Source organism: Scleropages formosus, chromosome 15 (genome assembly GCF_900964775.1).
Source record: "Scleropages formosus chromosome 15, fSclFor1.1, whole genome shotgun sequence".
In the NCBI taxonomy this organism is placed as follows: Eukaryota; Metazoa; Chordata; class Actinopteri; order Osteoglossiformes; family Osteoglossidae; genus Scleropages; species Scleropages formosus.
In genome coordinates, this window is record NC_041820.1 from 18782289 (window position 1) to 18801716 (window position 19428).

The 19428-nt window shown below is 44.2% G+C and overlaps 1 protein-coding gene across 3 annotated transcripts; it reads right to left on the reverse strand.

Moving 5' to 3' along the window:
* Positions 1-11525: 11525 nt before the first annotated feature.
* On the reverse strand, positions 11526-16833 carry gpr132b (G protein-coupled receptor 132b). 3 transcript variants are annotated; one of them, XM_018727773.2, is made up of 3 exons: positions 16763-16833; positions 14987-15161; positions 11526-13050 (listed from the first exon to the last, which is right to left on the reverse strand). In XM_018727773.2, the coding sequence occupies exon 3, from the start codon at positions 13037-13039 to the stop codon at positions 11996-11998; it is 1044 nt and encodes a 347-aa protein (XP_018583289.2). In that variant the 5' UTR covers positions 13040-13050; positions 14987-15161; positions 16763-16833; the 3' UTR covers positions 11526-11995. The 3 variants fall into 3 exon arrangements, with proteins under 3 accessions (XP_018583289.2, XP_018583287.2, XP_018583288.2); XM_018727771.2 differs by lacking the exon at positions 16763-16833 and adding an exon at positions 16118-16213 and having other exon boundaries at positions 14987-15157; XM_018727772.2 differs by lacking the exon at positions 16763-16833 and adding an exon at positions 16118-16213.
* Between the last annotated feature and the right edge of the window lie 2595 nt (positions 16834-19428).

Consider the following 19428-nt stretch of genomic DNA (forward strand, 5'->3'; position numbering starts at 1 on the left):
ACTTGTCCCAAGCAGGGGCACGGAGAGCCGGAGCCTAACCCGGCAACACAGGACGCAAGGCTGGAGGGGGAGGGGACACACCCTGGACAGGACGCCAGTCCAGCGCAAGGCACCCCAAGCAGGAATCGAACCCCAGACCCACCAGAGAGCAGGACCCAGCCAAACCCGCTGCGACCCCGCTCGGGAAACTTTTGCACAGTACTGTATTTTGTCCCCCAATGCAGCCTTTAATCACTATTGATACCAAATTTTGAAGACTTTGTACAAACCACACCACATCCATGAAGGTCCTTCAGTAGATTACAAATGTGAAACATGTGGAAGGCTGACAGGCTGCTATGGGGCAGATGAACACACGTACACAAGGTTAACTGCCTTCAAGATAGTGGAAAGTGCTGTCCTCCCTCTCGTCATCTCGCCTACCCGAGACACAACCCAACGAATCTCTCTTTCTTCTTTGTCACGCAGATCAATTATGCAACTGGCTAAATGACTGATATTTCCAATTCGAAACCACATATCATTAACCCTGTTCTCTTAAATTCTCAAAACTGATATTGGCTGGAGGGGGTTGCGGTGGCGCAGCGGGTTTGACCAGGTCCTGCTCTCTGGTGGGCCTGGGGTTCAAGTCTTGCTTGGGGTGCCTTGTGATGGACTGGCATCCCATCCTGGATGTGTCCCCCAGGCCCCAGCTCCCCGCGACCCCGCATGGGACAAGTGGCTTCAGATGATGTGTGTGATATTGGCTGTCAGCTACCATCAATAAAAGACTTGTTCACTGCTAGGGTGAAGAAGATAGATCCCCCCCCCCGAACCCAACAGTCACCTCTTCAGCAAGCTGCCATCCCATAGGTGGTACAAGTCCATCACCGGTCAGACTTCACATCATCTCTACAGCTTCGTTCCTGAAGCGATCCATCTCCTCAATAGAAGCAGCTAGGTGCACCCCGCTCAGCCGCTTCTGGTCATGTCTTAAATCTCATCTGTGTTTGCACATAACCTCTTACCGCACTCCCCTTTGCACGCTGACATCGGAAGGACGAGGTCGGTTAACACTGTTAGCACTGAATGAACAAACAAGGAAGCATTACATCATATTCTGCACTTAATTTATACATAATACTCACACAGAGAGGGTATAGGCAAGAAACAAGTCACTTCGGAGAAAAGAAAACTCTTATTTCACGAAAGATTCTGCTTCCTGTCAATGGACTGCGCTTCCTTTGTAATTAGGACAGTCGTGAACCTCGAGAAATGCAGAAGCATTACTTGTAGAAATTTGTCCTGCACACTGCGAGTGTAGAAAAAGAGGCTTTTTATTCATACCAAGTTCACTGAGTGATGTGTATGCTTGTAGTTGAAGGAAAAAAGTTCTTACTGGAGATCATGTGAAATTATACATTACACAGTTACTGAAACCGCTTGTCCCAAGAGGGGTCACGGTGAGCCGGAACCTAACCCAGCAGCCTAGGGCATGGGGCTGGAGGGGACACACCCAGGACAGGACGCCAGTCCATCACAAGGCACCCCAAACAGGACTCAAACCCCAGACCCACCAAGGAGCAGGCGCATGTCAAACCCACTGCACCACTGCTCCCCCTTGTTACACAGCTACAGTGTTTGTGAAATAGTGTATTACTGACATGTCAGGCAGCACAATCAGTGTTCCACCTCAATCATGACTTTTGCGGTCATTGCCTTCAAGCATACACAGCCTAGTCCTCCACTCCTGAAGAGACCACAGCAATGGGCTGTGGCGTAAATTCTGTGTATGTTGGCCATTAAGAGTGGTGTTTGAGCAGCCGATGCATTGGGTTACTTGGATTGCCTAACTCTTCACGTAGAAAAACACTGAGCGGACACTGAATGCAGATGCTATAACCGCAGGTGTGTCACCCATGAACCCCAATATACAACCTTTGTAGATACATTGCAACAGTTTTATGCGTGTCTGTGTATATATTATTTGTTATTTACATTTATTCATGCTTTTCACCAAAGCAACTTACAATGTTAGTCTAACTAGAGTTATTTATCCATTTGTACAGCTGGGTTATTTTACTGGGGCAATGAGCTTGCTCAAGGGTACTACAGCCAGAGATAGGGGTCAAACCTACAGCCTTTGGGTCCAAAGGCAGTAGAGCGAACCACTACGCTACCAGCCATCCCCAATATATAAAAATTATTTTAATTAAAATTAAATAATTAAAATGTATTAAAATTTTATATATTTAAATAATTCTAAATATAAATATTAATATTAATAAAATATGGGCCTGGGGTCCCCTACGGGTCCGGTGGGTCTGGGGTTTGAGTCCTGCTTGGGGTGCCTTGTGACAGACTGGCGTCCCATCCTGGGTGTGTCCCCTCCCCCTTCAGCCTTACACCCTGTGTGGCCGGGTTAGGCTCCGGCTCGCTGCGACCCTGCTCAGGACAAGCGGTTTCAGACAGTGTGTGTGTGTGTGTGTGTATAAATTTTATTTTTCCCAGGATCTGTCATACCCATACAGTATATTGATGTATTGCGCACATGCTAGGCAAGCAGGTAAGGTTTAAAAGGAGATATAAAAAAAACTATGTTTGGGCACTTGATGAAAAAACCCACAGTCCTCTCCACTGTTGTGGTATTTAGTGCCTTGAGTCCTGACAGTGTACAAAGCTCAGAGATCTTCCCGTGCTAAAGAACATGTTCAGTCTGATCACAATAATAGGCTGACCAGCTGGACATGGAATGAGACAGCCTACCCATCACTTGTTGGAGGGGCATTTCTTTCAATTCCACCCCAGACAGGCAGCGCAGGTGTACACACCTAGGTACTTAGATCTGCCCTGCAGTACACACTGGGCAACACAGAGCCTATCTTAACAGTCCTGGTTACCAGCAGCAGGATGATTGCTGCTGGTAGCGTAGTAGTTAGAGCTGCTGCCTTTGAACCCAAATAGTGCAGGTTTGAGTCATAGCTGTCAAAGCCTTGAGCAAGGTACTTACCCTAAAATTGCTCTGGTTACAAAAAAAAAAAAAAGAATCTAGCTGTATTACATTTTTTTATTTAGCAGATGCTTTTCTCCAAAGCGACTTACAATGAACTCTGTGTAGTGTTACGAGCCCACGCACCTTATTCACCAAGGTGACTTACACTAAATACACTACTTACACTGGGTCACTCATCCATACATCAGTGGAACACACTCTCTCTGTCACTCACACACTGGGGAACCTGAACAGCATGTCTTTGGACTGTGTGAGGAAACCCGAGCACCCAGAGGAGCTGTATAAATGGGTAAATAACTGTAAGTAGCTCAACTCTGTAAGCTGCTTTGGAGAAAAGCATCAGCTAAATGACATAATGTAGACCCAATCTTGATTTGAGGAACTACTTGTCCATGGAATCTCAAAAATAATGCTGAAGTAGACTTCATCACAGCGAAACTGAAGCATGAATTAAGCCGCAGTGCTGAATGTCAGCCCTTCGATGCTGACAGTCTATTCTATGGGTTTTACATGCAACAGCACACAGGGCTTTGTCATGCAATGGAAGTTACTATTAATTTAAAGTGCGTTCCATGTGGCAGGGGGTGTGGTGGTGCAGTGGTGCAGTGGGTTCGACCGGGTCTTGCTCTCCAGTGGGTCTGGGGTTTGAGTCCTGCTTGGGGTGCCTTGCAATGGACTGGCATCCCGTCCTGGGTGTGTCCCCTCCCCCTTCAGCCTTATGCCCTGTGTTGCTGGGTTAGGCTCTGGCTCCCCGCAACCCCGTATGGGACAAGCGGTTTGAGATGGTGTGTTTGTGTGCGTGCACAAACAAAACAAGAGATGTTGCATGTTTTGCTGCTGATATGTGATTTTGCTGAAGGTAAGCGACGAGAGCTGGCGTGGAAAAAACCATTACATCTAAGCCGCTTGAAACAGTAGATGCAAAAAAATGGCTGTTTCTCCTGTGGACTCCACACTATTGTCAGAGAGAATTTTTAATACAATTTCATAGCTGATAAGATAAATCCACGGATTGCACTTTCAGAAAAAGCTAGATTTTATGCAAGGATGTCTCAGTGTAAACCACTGGGGGACTTGCGCTCCGGGTACAAAGGGGGTATATAGAGGCTGGGGATCTGAGGCTTTCCTACACAGCCTCAAGATATGGACCGCAGCCTTGTTTGTGTATAAATTATTCACACGTTTCATGAGAGAAGCAGCAGCAGCAGCAGCAGACATGGCAAGAGATAAAAGGAGTTCGCGGAAAGGCAACAAAGATTTGTCTTTTTTCCTTTTGTGCCCTCCGTGATCCTGCAGCATGAGCTCATCCTGGAGTTGAAACATCTGCACCATCTCAGACAGGAACCTGAGTTCGAAGCACAATGTCACGATTCTGCAGAGCCGTTAGCAGCTAACAAACAGAAAGTGCTACGGAAACTGGAAGGAAACCTGGCCTTTGTCCCTTTCTCTGTTGACGGCATGTTCCCCAGCTTCAGTCCACTGGGGGCACGTGAAGATTCATCCTAAAAGCCTGAAAGATTTCAGCAGGAGCAGAGTGCCGACACCCTGCTATGCAACCCCCCACCCTCTGTCATCTCATCGCCCTAAATGGTATGACATGTCATCTTTCCACGGGTGGGAGGTCCATCTCAGTCTGACTCCAACTTGCTCATTCGAGCATGGAAGCGCCTCAACAATAAGGAAGAGCGACACAGACAAAGACGATTCGTCGTCCTGTGGGACAGTTCTCTCGTTCTGTCTCATCCATCTCTTGCCCCCAGGGTAGGTGAATTTTAGGAGCTTTGTGCCTTCTGCTGTCTCTTGTCTGTCTGCTTTCCGTTGTCTAAACTATAGTTAGGGCTGCCTCTTGGATTTGTTCAGTCTTCCACACACCTTTTGGAATTCTGGTAAGATCTAACATCGTGCAGGACACTACATGGGCACAGCTGCCGTCTACATGGCTGGAGAAGTGCTGGGGGCAGCAGGTAAGCATCACCACCACTAGACCCGAAGAGCCCAGGAATAACTGACTGTAATAACCTGGAACAAGGAACTTACCTTAACTTGCTCCAATAATTGCCCAGCTGTATAAATGGGAAAGTTATGGAAAGTAGATTGACATTGTGGGTTGAAGACTAATGGGGGTGTGGTGGTGCAGTAGGTCTGACTGGGTCCTGCTCTCTGGTGGGTCTGGGGTTTGAGTCCTGCTTGGGGTGCCTTGTGATGGACTGGCATCCTGTCCTGGGTGTGTCCCCTCCCCCTCCAGCCTTATGCCCTGTGTTGCCGGGTTAGACTCCGGCTTGTTGTAATCCTGCTTGGGACAAGTGGTCTCAGACAGTGTGTGTGGGTGGGTTGAAGACTCAAACCTTAAGAATGAGGGTGTGTGTTTCTAGCTTACTTGAAACTTCCTGTTTTCTTTAACAGAAAGCTGTTTGTAGAGTACCTACTCCTCACCATCTTTTAGCCAGATGGGGCCTCTGGTTAGTGATTTTGGTGACAGTGCCACAGACACTTCAGTCACCGTCTGTCAGCATGAATGACTAGTATGACGGTCTTTCTCGGTCTGCCTGGAGACGAGCGCCAGGGGGGCCGAGGGCAGTCATGTGAAAAATGCGCAAATGGCCACCGGCTGAGAGAAGCCCCAGTCACCTGTCAGGGAGCAGACAAGCACAGAACCCCCCGCGGTGGCCATTAGGGTGACCAGACGGGTGTCCCAGTGCCCCAGACAGGTGGGCCTCGGAACTTGGCCCAAGCGCCCGTATGCACTGCATGCGCACACACAAATGATAGCAGATGCCAGCACTCAATGATTTATCAGCAACCAATTAAAAAACCTGCATAGTTATAGAAGCAATTCATTATTCACGACCCATTTTGAAGGCACAGGGCAAAGCTTACTAGCTGACTATGCTTGTTTTCCATCCTAGGCTACAGCATAAGGGGGTGTGGTGGCGAAGCGGGTTTGACCAGGTCCTGCTCTCTGGTGGGTCTGGGGTTTGAGTCCCACTTGGGGTGCCCTGTGATGGACTGGCGTCCCATCCTGGGTGTGTCCCCTCCCCCTCCAGCCTTGTGCCCTGTGTTGCTGGGTTAGGCTCCAGTTTGCCGCAACCCCCGCTTGGGATGAGCAGTTTCAGACTGTGTGTGAGTGAGAGACAACATATTGCCAAATAGTGTTCCACCACTGATTACTGTGTACTTCAACTTGCTGTTGCTTCACCTAGAATCTTACTGGGTTTTCACCAGAAGTTACTTTTTGTTAATCCTTTGCTATGGTTTATTACTGATGCTATATCAGCACACCAGCTTTGTTTTTGGTCTTGCTTTTCAGCATCACCTTAGCAGTTTTTGATAACTGATTTTTCCACACTATTATTTTAATCTGTTAAATGAGTGATTTTTTCATCCCAGGCTATTCTATTTGCAGAACAGCTTAGTAAAGTCTCTGAAATGCGTTGCTACAATTATTTAAATGCCAGAAACACGAGACATACAGCATCATTGACTTAGTCATTTATATGACTTTAAATGAATATAGACCAAAGCTTTTCAAGTTTATTTACCTTGCTCAACAGCATATCAGCAGTAATTAAATAAATTGGAACCATAACTCTGCAGTGAACCAGATGGATGGAAGGATAGCTCAATCGTTCAATGGATCAATGGATTTATCTGTAACATTTTGGTCAAATTAGGTAAAAAAACCAACGCTGCAAAATAACCTCTGGCTAAATGTACAGTTGTGACTGATGCAGATAAAAATGTAATGATATATAACAGGATACAGATGGGAGTTTTGTGCACCCTGGGTGGCAGTGTGTGGAGAGGGAGACTAAACAGTAGTTCCTTCCATTACCTTGTTTACTCTCAGTCTGTGAGTAGGTAATTGTATTTCGCCTTAAAAAGGTAAAATGAGTTGCTGTCAGTTCAGGATATCCTCCGCAGTACTTTTCTCAAGCATCTCACTTCCTGTGTCATGCTCTTGGTTTGCTGGAGTTCCGCATCAAATGAAACTGTTGAGCTCTTATCTTGTCTACTGAGAATCGTTGTGGTAAATTTTCGACTCGACAAAACAAAATCAACCATCAGAAATGTCCGCGCCAATATTTCTGTTTTGGCAGCTTTTTTTATTTTAGCTTTTTCTTCAAATTCAGTTTCGCCAACTACCCAGTTTCTACAACTCTCCAGCAAAGCACACAAACACACTCACTCACCTCCAGGAAGGGTGAACACAAGACACACCTTCTCTGAGCTCTAAGCTCCCAGGAAATCTGCACCACAGTTAGTTTTTATTGTTCCAGGTGAGCAATACTTGTTGGAATGTTGGCATGTATGGCAGAATCCTCTTAGATACAGTAACACAATATCTCAGGAAGGAAAAGATGATTTGCAAAAGGTAAAACAGCGGTTTTGTAATCACAACCACTACAGTGTTACAATCAATGTTGCACTGTGGGTTTGTAATCTGGGATATGCCTTGCTCCTTTTTCCACTTGTGAAACTTCTGAGCTTTCATAATTATTCATTCAATAATTATTGTTATCATTCTTCATTTATCTGATGCCTTTGAATGTTATGGTCATAAAGCAAGCAGCCTACAAATATTTACCCATAAAGAGAGCAGAGACAATTCAGCACACGCACCATACTCAAAGGGACTGCCATAGAAGTGGGATTCAAACCAGACACCTATAGATTGTAAGGCAATAACGCTACCCACTATACTACCCTCTGCCCATTCCGTGTAAGCATGTCGAAACTGACACTGTCTGTGTTGACATCAGTCAAATTTTATATGAGCTTTACGATTTTTCAATATGCACACTGCAGTTTATATACTCACTTGCTCATTTGTTCACTTGTTCTGTCGCAGAGTTGCAGCAATGTAAAATTCCAGTACATCTGTATGTCTGGAATGTGGAAATACACTCAGCCCTAATATAATGAGGTCCTGTAAAATGAAAATGCGAGAGCAGTTGGTGAAAATACGAACCCTTTTTTTCTCACAGCAGGCTCATTATTCAGTACAACAGTATTTTTGTCCCTTATGTGATCGTTCTGCTTCCATACTTGTCCTTTATGCAATCTTGACAAAGACGTAACAAATATCACAACTAAATAGTTTACTGTCAACAGATTCCTGATGACAGCTAGCCTTGATGATTGGTTTACGGCAGTTATTCAGCAGAAGAATAAAGTAAACATAGAATAAACATTCACGGGAACAACTGAGAATGTAACAGAACGTGATAATTTAATTATGCTTAGAAACATAATAATGCTGAGTGCAAGGCAACATGGGATAAATACTTTCTATAACCTATCACATTAACAGTCTCAACTAATCATAACCACTGATTAATATAAAGCTATCACAATTGAAATAGCACATTTAATACTATTAATTTGTTTAGCTGATGCACTTTCTTTAAAGGGACAGCTGGTAAGCGTAGTGTTTAGTGCTACTGCTGTTGAACCCAAAGGTTACAGGTTTAAGTCCCACCTCTATTTATAGTAGCCTTGAATAAGGTATTTAACCTAAAATTTCTCCAGTGAAATTATCCAGCTGGGTAAATAAGTGCAGATGTCTTAACATTGTAACTTGCATTGGAGAAAAGCGTCAGCTTAAATGAATAAATGTACATTTACCCATTTATACAGTAGGATTGTTTTCACTGAACCAATTCAGGATAAGAACTTTGCTCACGGGTACTACAGAAGGAGCAGGGATTCAAACTTGAGCTGAGTCCCTATATAAACATGAAATTATTAATTCAGTTATTTAAATCATATTGTGACAGGAGCTGCCAGTGCTGCAGGACAGAGGGAGAGAACAGCTGAACCCAGGTAATTCAGCACTGACAGTCCATACTTGTGCACACAGACCAGCGACACCTGAAGCCAAAGACATTTTTTACAAACACTAAAGAACCAATAAACACGTTCCACTGCACCTCCTCTGGAGTCTTTGCCTTGTCCTGTTCTGTAGAACCAGGTACTTGCCACAAACATAAACAGCTCTTATAACGACGCCCTTACAGCTTCATAAATAAACCCCAGCCCTGGAATGAAATAAACATCATCTCATGACATGTGTCTATGCATTTTGCAGTGAAAGACATGGGTTGTGATTTTGTGGACATTATGTGATAAATATTCATGAGCCAGTTTATCGAAATGCCCAGCGTGTACCCTGTCTCACACCTTATATTTCCTGGATAGGCCTTGGACCTCCTATATAACTGCTGGACAAGTAGTTATTGATAATGGATGAATAAATGGAAATATTACATTAAAAGGCAAGATATAATTGATTTATTCTTTAGAAATGATCTATTTATTTTGGTAATAAAATTAATTTTAGATGACATATAACAATAATTATAATTATTAGCAATTCAGCTCTCTCATAACAGGAATGCATCCAATGGGTTGATTTTATGGAACAAATTAACCCCATTATGTGATGAGTGGGTGTAGCAGATTTCAGTATTAAATGGAATTTTTCCTTCAGTCAATTTCCATGTAATCAGCTTACAAATTGGATATCTTTTTCTAATATTTTATTTGCAAGGTGAACACACCAAGTTAACCCTTCTGAAAGCATTGGGAGCTGCAAGTCAAATTAAAATCAGATCACAGAAAAAGTATGGAAATCTTTTATGTCAAAGAGCTTGCTTTACTTGTCTCCCACGAGTTATTTGCACTCGTATGCTCTTAATTTCCTATTTATGGAGAATCTGAATTAGCTTCTAGTCATTTGCTGTTTCACACATTTGTCACTTGGAACATAATCATCAATAGTCATCGTGGGAAGGTACAGCAAATTATTTAAATCATACACAAAGACAACACGCAAATTTGTGAGAAGACATTTACAGCCACAAGTTTAGCAATTTTAGAACATGAAAGAGCCTCAAATGTGTTCAGAAATGTGTCAGCAAATGTTTTGGACTTGGGTCTCATCATCTAAGCCAGAAGATTTCAAAGCCCCCTGTTACAGATAAACTATTGTGGATTTGTTGTTAAAAGATGAAGTTCTCCAAGAGATGTGCGACCAACTTTTAGTAATAGTTCATTACAGATGGACACTCGAAATCTCAGAACCGCAAGAGTTACGCGTCCCTTATATGGAACGTGTCCGCTTTAAAGCTGTTGGGTGTATTCTGCTGACTAAAAATTTCCCCACAGAGGCGTGGAAATCAGCACTTTAAGTATTCAGATCAGCAGCCAACCACAAAAGCTTCTGAGCTTGCACATCTTGTGTGGCAAGCATTGTGTCTTCAGAAATAAGATCATTTCAAAAGTCCCTCACCCTCCACTAGTTGTTATTCATTTCTTGCTAAACATGTCACACTTCTGCAGTGTTTGGCTTTACTCCATTATTAGTCCTCCTAGTCCCTTATTTTAATAATCCATGCTAAATGTATTAAATTCAGAGCATTTTCACAAGCAAATTGCCAAAGTACAGTTATTCTAAATAGAATAAAGACATTTTTCTGAACTTTGACCCTAAGATGAGACTGACACTTAACATTTTTTGAGGTCCAGGGAGAGTGTGGGACACAGGTGATGCCAGGAATAGGTAACCACTTGCAATTCCTCGGCAGCTTTATGCCGAAACAATGATGTAATGCACTCATTGTATTTTTCTCCGAGATATATGCTGCTTTGGAGAAAAGTGTGCTAATTGAATAAATGGAAATGTAAACAACTGAAAAGCCTGGACCAAAATGGTGACATGGTCATTTCATTTAAGCACATTTACCACAGAAGATAAACAAGAATTTGGACACATCTCCATTATCCAATGAAAATTTCTTTAAGCAGAAATAACAGCTGTGATGAAAACAGATGTGTTTCTTCAACAATTGCAAAATGGTTTACATCTGACAGAACCTACACATGTAACACCTAGCTTTACAAAATGTGTTTCTGTACTAAAGGTTCCTTGGAAAATACCACTGCAATACATTCAGTAAACATAGCAGTGAAGTTGATACAGAACAGGGAAGTTTTTGAAGAGTTCAGTGCAAGGGTACACTAAGCAAAGTTCAGATGGCACTCAATGCTTTAACGGAAACTACAGTGACATTTGTAAAGTACATCACACAACTGACATTATGCTGAATATATTATTCTGAGTTCTGGAAACAGCCCCGGAAGAGACATTTTTAGATATGACAAAGGGAATGATACTACTGCAAAAACTACAACTTTCTGTGGTTTGTTTGTTAACTAGGTGGATAGACAGAGCGAGCTATCATTATTTGAAAATATTAATTTTAGACTTGAGACGGAAGTTAAAAAAAAATAAAGTACATGACGCTCTTCTCCACAGCAGCTTACAATCATTTACCCACTTTTAGAGATGAGTAATTTTTACTGGAGCAATTTAGGGTACATACCTTGCTCAAGAGTACTACAGCAGTAGGTGAGATTCAAACCAACACCTTTCGGATAAAATACTACGCTACCAGCTACCCGAGTAGCTCAAAGCACATCTTAACACAACAACCACCACTGGAAATCTAATGATCTAACAATCTAACTGGCCTCTGTAGGTTTTGTTACACACATTAAATTAAATGATATACATTTTCACTGTACAAGCTATTGATGATAAAAGTTCCTTTGTTCAAAGCTTCCCATCATGTCTTCAACTGAAAGAGAGGATTGAGAAAGGCATTAAGCCAGAATGTTCCTGGTTGCTCTCTCATGAGCAAAGTTTTTTGGTGCAATCAAGTTCATGACTTTGGCTCCATTTTTTCTATTTGAAAGACTGAAAACTTCATTTAATTTTTAAAAACAAGTCATTCCTTCACAGCAGCTAAGTTTACACATTTTAATCGCACCTTGGCAAGCGACAATGGGAATGTATCTCGGCCTGAACACACTGAGGTGAGAAATTTCAAGTGTTTCGGAGCTGAAACTGAGGAAGAACAGGAGTGCTGGCCCAGTTAGTCCCACAGTGCTGCACCACAGTGGTTTGCACTATATAAGCCTTCAGGCCTCACAAAGCCAGGTTCAGCAACTGTGGATGTCCTTGTGGGTGGCGGCGTCTGACGACTGCATCTTGTGCTGGCTGCTGTCCGTGAGACGGGGTTGCAGAGCAGTACGACCGCTAAGGCTGGCTAGGCTCTGTTTGATCTCCTTGCGAATGTTGTCACTGGCCAGAACGTAAAGGATGGGGTTCGTGGCGCTGTTGATGGTGGACAGCCCAAGGAAGATGGTGTAGGGTGTGTAGATGCTCTTTAAAAAGTCACAGTTCTTATGGAGGTCAGGAAAGTGGAATGCAACTGCCCGCAACAGCAAGATGATATGGTAAGGCGCAAAGCATACCAGAAAAAAAATAATAACTGCTATGGCCAAGTACTTGACCTTGACCTTCTGAGAGCTGCGCAGGCCTGGACTGGCCTGGATGTTGATAAGAATGGCACGGTTGGTGACCACCAGGACACTGAGTGGAATGAGAAAGCCAATGACAAAGCGGGCATAGTTAAACCCCGCAACTGTAGCACTACTTTGGCCTGGCTCAAAGCAGCGACGCGGTCCCTTGTCAGTGTCACCCTCCCGCATGGTGAACACAGGCACATGGGAAAGTGCCACCAGAAGGTAAACACCCACGGAGATGACACCAGCTAATTTCTGTTGCCGTATGCCACGCGACTCCACAGCGTAGACCACTGCCACATAGCGGTCGATGGAGACACAGCACAGCAGGAAGATGCTGATGTACATGTTGTTAAAGAAGATGTATCCTGTGATCTTGCAGGCCAGTGAGCCCAGATTCCACTCATGGGCTTGACTCACATAGATCATCCACAATGGCAGGGTGCAAAGGTACATGAGGTCACACAGTGACAGGCTCAGCAGGTAAATGCCCAGCACGTTCTTGCGCCTCACCTGGAGGAAGGTCATGTAGACAGTGGCCACATTGGCTGGAAGCCCGATGATCACCACCATGCTGTACAGAACCACCAGTGGTACCCGATCCACCTCATATGGAAGTGTGCAGTTGTGGCTAGCTGTCTGGTTTTGGCTTCCATCAAATGAGGTCATGGTCTTCATGTATGTGGTGCCTACAAACACAGTTGCCATTGCCAGGCAGACAGAAAGAGCAATGAGACATACGGCCCACAATTACCAGAGGAGGGGAAGTATCAGTTTGCAGGAGTTATTTTTAAGCAACACAGATCAGACTATTCATTCCAGCTTTGCTCATGTTGCTGCTCTTTTTCCACAATGAGCCCCAGTACTGTCACCCTCAACAATCCCATCAATGCAAGCCAAACCATGGTGCTGTACACATCGTGTCTAGACTCACTTCAAAACACAACGCACTGCAAAAATTTCTTCCTTTATATCTCCAGCTTCATGGTATTCTTTACCATGACCAAGTTGCTAAACAAAAATGTGCAGTTTCACTTGTAACATGTCTCCGGCAGTGATGGCCGGTGTCTATGGACTCCTGTCTGTCCATTCCGCTAACCGGACTCCGAGCGGCGAGTGACCTGATACTGGTGGAGGTTAAGACTTCCCTTCTGTCTCTAAATTTGGATGGGCCATATTCCACTGGAGTAGCAGTTGAGTCAACTCCACATTTTTCCCCTTTCCTCTAAAATGCATCCTTCCATGCCCGTTCCAAACCTATTTAAAGATCAGGCAATAACACTGCAGTCTACTTTTGCATTTTCCTTGTATGTAAATGACGGTCACCATTACTGTAGCTCTAACTCCGAACTGTTCCTTCATGTGGGGAAGCAGAGGGAAAAAAGACAGAAAGCAGCCACACCCCCACTTTCCTGTTTTTAACATATATATTGCTATGTTTAATATTACATTATTCAGTGAAATGAAGTCTCATAAGCTGTTTTTTTTTGTAAGGGGTGGTGTTTTTACAAGACCATGGGACAGTAGGTGTTTAAGAAGACAGCGCCCCTATGTAAAAATGTCAGTTGAAATTTGATAAGAAAAAACAAGTAACCACAATATAATATTCAGTGAACAGAGGACCACGCTTGTCTGCACGTACAGATACCTCTCTAGGGGTAACAGTATCTCACACTCCTGGAAATTCTGCTAAAACTTAATGCTTGAGTTAAAATTTCGAATGCACGTGACCCTTGTTACTCATTAAATGTCAGGCTTTTCTGTTTGTGTCATGAAAACCCACCCTTTGCAGAGGTTACATAGACCTTCTGGAAGAAACATTTACCATTTTAGCTTTGTAAAATCACAGGGGTAAACTGCTCACTATGAAAACAACACAGACTCAAATCAGCAAAGGTGGGTTCACATTTAAATGGTAAAAAGGGGTTCCCCACATCACACGTCCTTTGTAATCTTAAGTGTTTTTCCTCTAATATTAGAACACCATATTTATACAGTGCAAAATCACATTCTAAGAATCTACTGCTATAAACTGAATCCATACCCACGAGAGAAGCAGCTCACACAGCACAGCCCATCCGTAAACCGTGACCTGTGCGTGCCTTCTGAACTTTTTAAACATTCTGCTGTGGTAAAAATGATTCAACGTGGCACTCTGTAAGGGGGGCGTGGTGGCGCAGTGAGTTGGATTGGGTCCTACTCTCCATTGGGTCTGGGGTTCAAGTCCCATGTGGGGTGCCTTGCAACGGACTGGTGTCCCGTCCTGGGTGTGTCCCCTCCCCCTCCAGCCTTACGCCCTGTGTTGCCGGGTAGGCTCCGGTTCCCTGCGACCCCGTATGGGACGAGCGGTGCAAAAAATGTGTGTGTGTGTGTGTGTGTGGCACTCTGTATTTCCTACGTATAGGAAAAAATAATATTGTGAGTGCAGAGAGAGGGGATCGATACAGCGTGGGCCCATTTAAACTCCTCAAAGGGCATTGTCTTCTTGAGGGAGAGCCATATATTAATGGATATGAAAGTGACATGACCTCTTTCTTCATCGGAAGTCTTTCTCGACTTGTCGGCCCTCATTAGGGTCACGGGAAGGCAGATAAAATGGGGTTTATTTTCGCATCCATTACTCACTTTTTCAAGGATCTGATGTGTTAAGAGCAGCTCAGCTCGCGTTCTGTCTTAAGGCGATGATTTCTGTAGCGGACCAGCAGACCATGTGTCCGGAGAGGAGGCAGGGCCATCATCTTCATCGCTCTTCACTGGACTCACTGCACTGAGACAAACGCCGCCTCCTGTCTCCATCTGTCTGGCAAACACAGAGAACGCACAGCGAGACGCTCACAACAAAGCACTGCACGTTAAGCGGGTCGATTTAACAACTTCCAAATATTCGAATACAGAAAAAAAAAAATGAATGAAATGTGGAAAATTACACCTGAGAAATTATCCCTTTGTTAGTGGTAGAGAAGCAGAAAAAAGAGCAATTTCCACACTTTCTATGCGTTGCAGCGTTAGGATTTATTGCTGAAATCATCCGTTATTAATACCTGCAAGTCTAGACTTGTACGTTGAGGCTAGTTATCCTATTTTGAATAATTTTTTTGGTACATTTAAGTGAGAAGATATTGTTTACACACACGTGTCGACTTAAAGGCTTTTTTTTTTTTTTTTTTAACCAGTCCTTTGTCCGTCAGTATTTAAAGAGCCTCAGCGGGTCATCCACTGAATCTCGCAAGTAAAATCCCGGGGTGTGTGTAAAAGACGTGAATAATTCAGCAGTGTCTGGACCGCCACCATGGGCAACCAGCGAAGTCACAGTTGTGTGTTGGTTCTGAGCCCAGTTCGGCTTCCTCTGTCTGCTCGTACTGCGCCCCGTCCCGAGAACAATAACTACTCGACATCATTTTCCTCATCTGGGCCCTTTTTTTACCCAACTTCCCCGGAGAAACTCTAACAAATAAAATAACAATGCAGTTTTACTGACGAAAAAATGTGTGAGTGAGTGAGTGTCACACTCCGTGGCAGCAAAACGGCGATATTGCCACACAAGCACAATTTTTCTCATTGAAAAATGTCACCTTACAATATCGAAATGTCGAAAACATTTACGTTAATAATTAAATTTCAAACGTTTCATCATTTTTTCACAACGATAATATAAGCAGCCGGATGTACACGTGGCTAAGCTACTAATAAGATAAGTAAGGCGTTAATAAAGTCATTTGTGCAAGTCTCGTGCGCGAGAAGGACGCGTAGACTCACCGCGAAAAGATATGCGCGGGTCATGCCTCGTGGCTGTACAGCAATACTCTCATATGAAGCAGGTGTAGCGACTGCGCGCTCCATGCGCGCGCGCTGCAGGTGACAGACCCTTTGAATATCCGCGTGCCCACCGAAGGAGGCGGGGGGAGTAGGAGGGGGAGGAGTGCGCGCGCGCCGGGTGACACAGACACTTTCCGCGCTCCGTGTCACGCGTTCGGATTTTCCCGGAGTGTTCTAAAAATTGTGTGTGTTTCCGTTTTTTCGGCAGCTCGCATTGTTCGGATTTGTTCATTTTAGAAACGCGTTGCTTGTTGGTGTAGTTTAAGCCTGCTTATTTTGCAAATATAACAACTACAATTTTGAGGTAGGAAGTCTCAACCTCACGTCACGTGCAGTGTTGGACCCGAAGAGCCAGAATTAGAAATCCAATCAAAAATGGTTCACGACGTCAGTCTTCGAGCTGTTTCTTAGCTCATTCTGCACTCGAGCTACACTACAGTTACATTCTGATACACGTGAAATACTAAAACGTCTTTTTCTGTACATCATCGTTACATATATTACTAGACACATACATACACATATGTCGTGTGTATATATACACACACACACGATAAAACACAAAATGTGATGACCTATACTCACTCTCTCGCTTTCAGTAGCTTGTCCCTGTCAGACTCGCCGTGGTCCGGAGCTTATCCTGGAATCACTGGGCACTAGGCTGGGAGGGTTACAATTTTACATTTACATTTATTCACTTAGCAGACACTTTTCTCAAAAGCGACTTCCAGTGAACTCTATGTAGTGTTACCAGCCCACACACCTTATTCACCAAGGTGATTTACACTGCTAGATACACTACTTACACTGGGCCACTCACCCATATATCAATGAAACACACTCTCTGTCACTCACACACTGTGGGGGAACCTGAACATGTCTTTGGATTGTGGGAGGAAACCAGAGCACCTGAAGACTTACACTGCTAGATACACTACTTACACTGGGTCACTCATCCATACATCACTATAACACACTCGCTCTGTCACTCACATGCTATGGGGAACCTGAACAGCATGTCTTTGAACTGTGAGAGGAAACCGGAGCACCCGGAGTAAACCCACGCAGACACGGGGAGAACATGCAAACTCCACACAATTTATATTAGAGCATCAGAGAAGCCCACAAATCACCTGTACAAAACTTATGAAAATGGAATCCCATTTACAGCACAAAATGCTTTATTGAATTAGTTCACATTCCCATATATAAACAATATTTAAATTTTAAAATAAATGTAAGTAGGTTAACAATATGTTTTTGAGGAAAAGCATCAGCTAAATGAAAAAATGCAAAATACGTTTTGCAGTCATTTAAAAGAAATACATAAGCCATTGCGCTGTTTGCGTGGAGTGTGCATGTTCCCCTCTTTCTGTATGGACTTCTTTGGGCGCTCCGGTTTCCTCCCATGGCCCTAAGACATGTTATTCCTGTCTGTGTGAGAGTGAATGAGTTTTTATTAGGGGTGTGTGTGGCTACCCTGCCATGGGCTGGCACCCTGTCCAGGGTGTACCCTTTCTAGCCTAGCTCCCTGTTAATAGGCTCCAGACCACCACGACCCTGCCTTGGGATAAGCTGTTTAAATTGGTGAACAGAAGTTATACTGGAAGCAAAATGAATTTGTAGTGTAAAGTGTTAATATGTGATGGTCTGAGATGTTTTGGACAACACGGAAAATGTGCAACTAGTTCAAGGAACCCCTCTGAGGTGATGGCAAGGATGTGGCCATGTTCACATCCGCCTGTGTACGTGTGTGCGTGCTCGGTTAAATGCAGGTGGAACAGCAACCACCGAAAAATTACTGTCGTCGACTACAGGTGTTAGTCCGTATAAAAAGTCAAGCTTCTTTTCAGACTGTCATGCTGTAGTACTGGTAGTTTACAGCATCAAACTAGTAATCGGCATGGTTTAGTCATAGACTATTTCATGTTTTACGCACGGCCGAGGGAAGCTCTGTTCTGGATACTGTACCTGTTTATCTCTTGCATATTCATCCAGTTTGTTTTAAAATGTCACTGACATTGGTCACGTTAATCAATTTAATGTTTCCTTCATGACTACATTTAGTTTATCATCATCATCCTGGTACCTTTTTAAGCAGCACAGCTATTTGAATGTCAGTTGATTCAGTTGCAGTCCATTCAAGGCTTGCGCCATGATTTGCATGAATATAAAACAATGTTATCTTCACTCATGGGTAGACACTTTAGAAAAACTGGATCACAGCAACATAGAAATTGAAACGTCACATGAAATTGCAAATATACGCATACATAAAAGAAATGGGAAAAGGTCAAAAGGTTACAGCATTTCACAGATGTGATCATGTACCACCTTTGTTTTAATAGTCCGACAATACTTTTCTAAAAATAAAGATGACACAAATGCTGCATATCACAATGCTTTATTTTTCACCCCATTTATGCAGAATATAGATTTGCAGTACTCTTTAGTACACTTTCAAGTTTAATAGCTATTAATTTATGTTTAATAACCTCAGCTATTTCATGGTTTCTACAAAAAGCTCCATGTGCATGGCATGGATTTTGCGTGCGCGCACACACACACACACACACACACACACACACACACACACACACACACACACACACACATCGTCTGAAACCACTTGTCCCAAATGGGGTCGCAGTGAACCGGAGCCTAACCCGGCAACACAGGGCGCAAGGCTGGAGGGGGAGGGGGACACACCCAGGACGGGACTCCAGTGCATCGCAAGGCACCGACAGCATTAATAAAGTCACTGTGCAAGTCTCGTGTGCGAGAAAGATGCGTGGACTCACCGCGGAAAGATATGCGCAGGTCATGCCTCGTGGCTGTACAGCATCCATCCATCCATCTTCCTCCGCTTTTATCCGGGGCCGGGTCGCGGGGGCAGCAGTCCGAGCAGAGTACTCCAGACCTCCCTCTCCCCGCACACCTCCTCCAGTTCCTCTGGGGGAACCCCAAGGCGTTCCCAGGCCAGCCGGGAGACATAGTCTCTCCAACGTGTCCTGGGTCTGCCCCGAGGCCTCCTCCCAGTGGGACAAGCCCGGAGCACCTCCCCAGGGAGGCGTCCAGGAGGCATCCGGAACAGATGCCCGAGCCACCTCAACTGGCTCCTCTCGATGCGGAGGAGCAGCGGCTCTACTCCGAGCTCCTCCCGGGTGACTGAGCTCCTCACCCTAAGCTGTACAGCAATACTCTCATATGAAGCAGGTGTAGCGACTGCGCGCTCCGTACGTGCGTACTGT